At 48.8% G+C, this 5,788-nt stretch overlaps 4 protein-coding genes across 4 annotated transcripts; 1 reads left to right on the top strand and 3 right to left on the bottom strand.

Annotated features, from left to right (window-relative positions):
- Nucleotides 1-122: 122 nt before the first annotated feature.
- Nucleotides 123-1,894, bottom strand: EURHEDRAFT_520813 (DUF167 domain-containing protein). Its single transcript, XM_040786829.1, has 4 exons — nucleotides 1,448-1,894; nucleotides 1,306-1,416; nucleotides 966-1,123; nucleotides 123-913 (listed from the first exon to the last, which is right to left on the bottom strand). Exons 1-4 carry the CDS (start codon nucleotides 1,697-1,699, stop codon nucleotides 553-555), a joined length of 882 nt encoding a protein of 293 aa, XP_040641516.1. The 5' UTR covers nucleotides 1,700-1,894; the 3' UTR covers nucleotides 123-552.
- Nucleotides 1,895-2,181: 287 nt separating this feature from the next.
- Nucleotides 2,182-2,667, top strand: EURHEDRAFT_438134 (uncharacterized protein; the record flags this gene model as incomplete). The annotated part of the gene is made up of 1 exon (XM_040783451.1): nucleotides 2,182-2,667. A coding segment is annotated over one exon (486 nt), but the record flags the coding sequence as incomplete, so codon positions are not given.
- A 784-nt stretch (nucleotides 2,668-3,451) lies between these two features.
- EURHEDRAFT_374815 (uncharacterized protein) lies at nucleotides 3,452-3,865 on the bottom strand (the record flags this gene model as incomplete). Its single annotated transcript, XM_040778691.1, has 1 exon — nucleotides 3,452-3,865. One exon carries the CDS (start codon nucleotides 3,863-3,865, stop codon nucleotides 3,452-3,454), a length of 414 nt encoding a protein of 137 aa, XP_040641514.1.
- A 1,093-nt stretch (nucleotides 3,866-4,958) lies between these two features.
- EURHEDRAFT_374814 (uncharacterized protein) lies at nucleotides 4,959-5,372 on the bottom strand (the record flags this gene model as incomplete). The annotated part of the gene is made up of 1 exon (XM_040778690.1): nucleotides 4,959-5,372. One exon carries the CDS (start codon nucleotides 5,370-5,372, stop codon nucleotides 4,959-4,961), a length of 414 nt encoding a protein of 137 aa, XP_040641513.1.
- Between the last annotated feature and the right edge of the window lie 416 nt (nucleotides 5,373-5,788).

Here is a 5,788-nt window from a genome sequence, read left to right as displayed (position 1 = left end):
AAAAAAAAAAAAAAAAAAAAAAAAAAAAAAAAACCATAAGAGACAAGAAAAAAAAAAGGAAAAAAATAAAAAAAAGAAAGAGGAAAAGGTCGAAAGTGTTCATTAGGCTGAATTCAGCCTGTACTATCTTTAAGCGAGAGAGTTTGGCGTTTATCACTCACTGTTTGAAACAGTAACAACAGATTGACACTGCAAAAGCATTTGAATTGTTTCTTTTGTCTGGATTGGAAGTTTGTTAATAGAATTGGATATTAGATAGATCTGCAATTTGCGCTAGGCGTTATGGCTTTATTTCCTCTTAGACATAAGAGTATGTCCATATGTCAAATAGTCCTCACACTGGAGAATGCCCTGAGGCAATACCTCGAGGCACGATTGCGCTGATCGACTCGTTCTGACACCAGAGCGCCCCATGTCGAGAACCCATGAGATACGGTCATGCTTCACTGTTGCGAACCATAAGACCAGTCTAAAGTAGTGTGCGATTCCGCCTGACCGTCGTCACCACTCATCCATTCAAATTATAATATCCGAATCATCTGTCATCGACCATCACGGCACGAATAAATCCCTCCCATCCCCCGCAACAAGCGCACCCAGAAAATTCCCCTTTGCGCAAACCCTCCACGCCACACCTCCATTTCCAGATGTACCACCGATCCACGAACTCAGCGCCGCAACGACGGCCGCAGCGTCGGCGCGGGGGACGCGGATCCAGACGATGTTTTCGGGAGAAGAGGTAGGTGTAGACGAGGAGGGCGATGAGGAGGCAATTTTCAGAATATCAATCGAAATACTAGTCCCAATTAAACCGAGGAACTGGCCGAGGGCGGCAGTGAGATATGTGCGGGCAGTGAGAGGGTCGAGGGGGGTATCATTTTTGCCTTGCGATTGCGGTTGGGGTTGAGATATTCTACTTTCGAGTTAATAATTATTCAACCTGGTTGTTTATAGGCTGGACGTACAATTGCAGTTTGAGATAAGTCCATGGGGGATCGCGCGCGGTGAAGTGGATTGGTGGTTGCGCGTCGGAGGGTTTTCGTTTTGATGTTTTTTGTTCGAGGGGTGGATGTGGTTGTGTAGTTGGTTGGGTATCTTGTGTAGACATTTTTATTTGTCTGTTCTAGTGGAAGCGATGCGATTCACGATGAAGATATTGAGGAATGAAAATTTCGGTGATGTCACGCGTATCAAAAATACCACCGCATATACCTACTACACCTGCTACAACATTTACAAACAATTCTCCCTCAACCTCTCCCTAACAAGCCGTAAACCCTCCTCTATCCGCTCCTTCTCTCCTACCTCCCTTTCACCAATATCCAACACCAAATCCTGAATCTTCAGCACCTTTTCCCGGCTCTTCTCCCCGCGAATCACCTCTACATTCGATGGCGCCGTATTGAATACCTTTTCCTCATCAACACCCATCCAATAACTAACATACATATACAAGGGAGGGAGGGGAATTAACCTTAGCAAAAACCCTCATGACAGCAGTATTCGCCTCGCCATCTCTTGCAGGCGCGGAAACGCTTACGTCGACTTTGTCACCGTCGCGCACGCCGGTGATCATTCCGCTGGCGCTGGATGGGAATGGGCGGCGGGCGCTGGGTTTGGTGTGGCAGGGGAGGTAGAGGGTGTAGAGAGGGATGAGTTTGGATTTGGATTTGGGGGGTTGTTGAAGGAGGCGTAGCATCTTTTTTTGTTTGCTTTCGAGGTGTTTGATATGTGGTGTTTCTGGGAGCGTTGGGTGTATACAAAGGAACTGTGCCGCGCGGGTTAGTTATGCTAGTTATGCATGTTATGCATAGGGCTGCGGTTAGTATGGGGTATGGTACTTGATAATGCAGTAGTATTATCTACAGTGAATGAAATTATATTATATCTGCCTAATAGAGAGTTAGTATTGTGGATAACGTTGAGCAAGATGCAGAGTAACTGGGGTCTGGAGTGAATGAAAATTGGACAACCAACCTCTGTTACTTTGTTTCTCTTCCATCCCGCTTGAATATGCTTGGGTAGTGTACGTTTGCAGACTTGTCAAAATGACCAAACATCAATCGCAACTTGTCGCAAACAAGCAGCAGGTGCAGGTTAGCAGCCATACACCCCACCGTCGCTACGACACTGACCATCATGTCGGAGAATCACTCCCAGCCTGACAGGACAGCCTCAGACATCACATCCCCCCATCCCGACCAAACCCACTGGTCCATCGACAACCTCCCATCCGTCCTCTACGCTCTCCGCCCAGGAACCCAATACATCAAGTCCCGCGCGCGTGTTCGCGAAACACCCTACAAGATCTTCAACAAACATATCCGCGACTTCCCCGTCCTCCCCTCCCGCATCTCCTCCAAAGTCGAAGGCTGGCGTCTCGAAGCCTGGTTCCGACTTGACCGCCGTATCGAGGCGCAGGATATTCTCGACCGCATTAACCCTAGGTTCCGGGGCGAAGTGAGCTCGTTGGAGATTGAGCTGCGCCGCGAGGAATTCCGGAGGCTGTTCCATGTCGCGGACTGGAAGTCGCAGGTATCAATTAATGAGGTTGCGAGAGTGGTGCATAAGAGGGGGGTGAATTTGGGGTTGAATACTACCCGTGGTGTTACGCCTGGTCTTGTCAATCCGGAGAAAGGCGAGGAGGGTGGTAGGATTCCGGTTCCGGTTGAGAAGAAACGAGTGAAGACAGATGGTGTGGCTTCGTGGCCATTTTTTGTGATGCAGGGGGTTAGGAAGCAGAGTATGAAGAGTGAGGTGTGTTTTTGGCCGAGTGGGAGTAAGGGTTATCCGTTGGAGCTTGGAGGTAGGATGGCGAATGGGAGTTCGGGCGAGGCTCGGGGACCTCAGGGCTTGAGCGAACAGACGCGTAGTATTTCTTCTGTGCCGTCTGCTCGGAAGGTATGGGTGGAGGATTATGTTGAGTGAGTGATACTTAGTCAAGTAACATGTCTAATCTAAAGTGTCTAATCTAACGTGTCAATTTGACAGACAAATATCTCAGAAGAAACGAAAGCAAACCAAACCTCGACGTGAATCAGCAATATACCCGGAGGCACGCGAGCTGGCAAGTCATGACAACTCGCTCGTCTTTCGAGAGACAAGCTATGATCGTGGCACGATGACTCTGGAGGAATACTTGAATCGGAATCGGATGTCATATGAAGAATATCTTTGTCGCGATGAGAATGGTGAAAAGAGTAGTGGTGGGAAGAATAGGACTGGGAATGGCGCAGTTATGCAGAAAAGTAATGTGGTTGATCCATGGCTTATTGTTTCGTGATTAATTGGGGCTACGATACCAGCCGCCTTCTTCTTTTGGCTTAGCCTCTCCCACATCTTTCCATCCTCGATTCTCACTCTTTCATTCTACTTTCATATACCACCAGCATTATATCATTATTGTCATTATTTTCATTTCTCTTCAATTCTATCTTGTATCTACCATGTATCAAGTGGACCACTTATACAGGGACACTATCGAGTCCACTCCGAGCTCAGCCAGATGCGTACTTGGGTCAATGGTCCTATCTCGTGGCAGATGCGATTTTGTATGCAGCTTGAGCATGAAGCTCTCCATGACAATGGAAGTTGTTTCCGTCACATTCTGCGCGGGTTCGAGTTGTAATCTTAACGGGACAACTGCAACACTGACTGTCTGGCTTGACATGGAGGCGTGATACTGGACAAAGTCCCATTCCTTAGGGTTTGTGTACCAGAGGACATTCGGCTGATCTACAGGGTTTGCCGTGGGCATACCAGCGATGATCTCCGGATTTCGGCCTGAATCTGGCGGACCTGCCAAAATTGCCTCCGCGAAGACTTCATGCAGATTCCACTCCGAGACAACGTGTGATCCCAGCATGTTGCTCATGTGTTCTGAGAGTGCGCGACCATGCCTTGAGACATATCTACTCCTCTACTGCGCCCGGACAGATAGCAGTCCCGACCTGATTGCGCTGGCGCCGGCCGTGTACGAGACTGGTTTGGAAGTTGGTTGCGGCGGAGTAGGCGAACTTGCTCCAGTTGCCAATGGTGCCGACTAGGGAGCCGAAGAGAATGAAGAAGTCGAGGTTGGAGTCGTTGTAGAGTTTATCTAGAAGGAGACTTCCCTCAACCTTGGTTTGAATGTGGCGTGGATGTCATCTAGGGTGAGTTCGGAAAAGAGATTGTCGGTTAAGACCATGGCACCGTTTACCACGCCTCCGATGGGGGGAAGTCGACGTAATTCACGGTCAATGAGGAGGATGGAGTCGCGGCCGATTATATCCCTGGAATGCTAGCCTTTTCTAATTTGTTGGAACTGAAATTGGTTTACATAGCCATAACAACCACTCGTGCCCCCAATTTCCTCATTTCAGAACCAGGATGGCTCAACCTTGGGCGTTCGACTCGCCAACACCACTTTGCGTGCACCACGACTGATGATCTATTGCACAACTGACTATCCTATATCAATTGCCATTCCTATAAGAAGATAGGTTTTTTTGAGCCGACAGACCTATCTGTGAAAAGGCCAACTGAACAGACACGGGTAGCTTCCATGTGTCTGTCCAATCGATGATTTGCAGGCCTGTTAATACATCAATTGGAGTCTTTGGAACTGCTTCGATGCGGATGGTATTAATAGGCTCATTGGAGCTGTCTGTCAGCTGCGAGATAATACCATTCGCGATCTGCAGATTTGTACGCACTTCACCTTGCTGAGGCAGAAGAGCAAATGGTCGGTTGAGGGTACTGGTATCAGCGCACACAGCATCTGGGAAAAGCGCCTTTACACGCAAAAAGACGCCGTTACTCTCATTACTCAAGCTGGCTATTGCAGACACGCCACTGGGGACCAACTCAGCTAGCGAACGGTTCGAAACCCACCGGTGGAGGAAGTGGGCTTCTTGTTCCTTTGTTGCTTCCGATTTGATGCTGGTAGTGAAATACGGCCATACACCACGTGCACCAGCCTAAATCTTAATAGCCCGTTGAAGAGCCTTATTTGTCTCGTGGACGAAAAGTGCCGTGCCAGGAACGGTCTGGTTAAGAAGTGACAGTGCCAATATGGCATAAGTGGCAGTGTGTAGAAGGGCTGCATCGCCAAGACTGGCAATGCCAGTGCTCAGGAGTTCCCGGTGCCAGCTTTCTGGCGTGGAGATCGTCGATGCATGCTGCTCAGACAGAGCAAGAGCTTTAACGTTGGTCTGCGCATTCTGTCCAACGACTAGGTAGAGGAAGCCACTATTGGGGATTTTGATGGCAGCATGAGTGGAAAGAGTTATTGACACTTGCACACGGTTGCTACCTTGATCGGTCCGTGGTCTGTCTTCCACAAAAGACCAGGCGCCAGCGCGATAATCGACTCGGACAATCGAATGGTCCATAAAATGGGTTCCGTCGGAGGCTCAGGGGAAACCGGAGGAGTCGATCATCCGACTGCACGAGGCCTATATGTAGAAGACCTAATTGAAACGAACTATTGATATACTCTATCTAATGTAGCCTAGAGTACACGGGTGCTTGAGTGCTTGATGAGTGCTTATCTATCTATATGTGGCGAACGCTGGCCATATATCGGATTCGGATTCGGATTCGGATTCGGATTAACTCATACCCGTCCCAGCCAATCTTAATCCATGGCTATGCGGGAACTGCCCCTCCGGCTGTAAGCCGCCGGGGTAGTTTTTGATACCTATTTACATCTATGGTGTGTGCTTTTCTTGAGGGCTCGGCTCCTCTCAGATTCATGAGAATCCGGGGCTCCCCGGGTCCTCTTTGTTTGCTATGTACCCAAAGACCT

Source organism: Aspergillus ruber (assembly GCF_000600275.1).
Source record: "Aspergillus ruber CBS 135680 unplaced genomic scaffold scaffold00004, whole genome shotgun sequence".
In the NCBI taxonomy this organism is placed as follows: Eukaryota; Fungi; Ascomycota; class Eurotiomycetes; order Eurotiales; family Aspergillaceae; genus Aspergillus; species Aspergillus ruber.
Note: the sequence above shows the minus strand (reverse complement) of the source record. Positions and strands in the feature narration are given on the sequence as shown.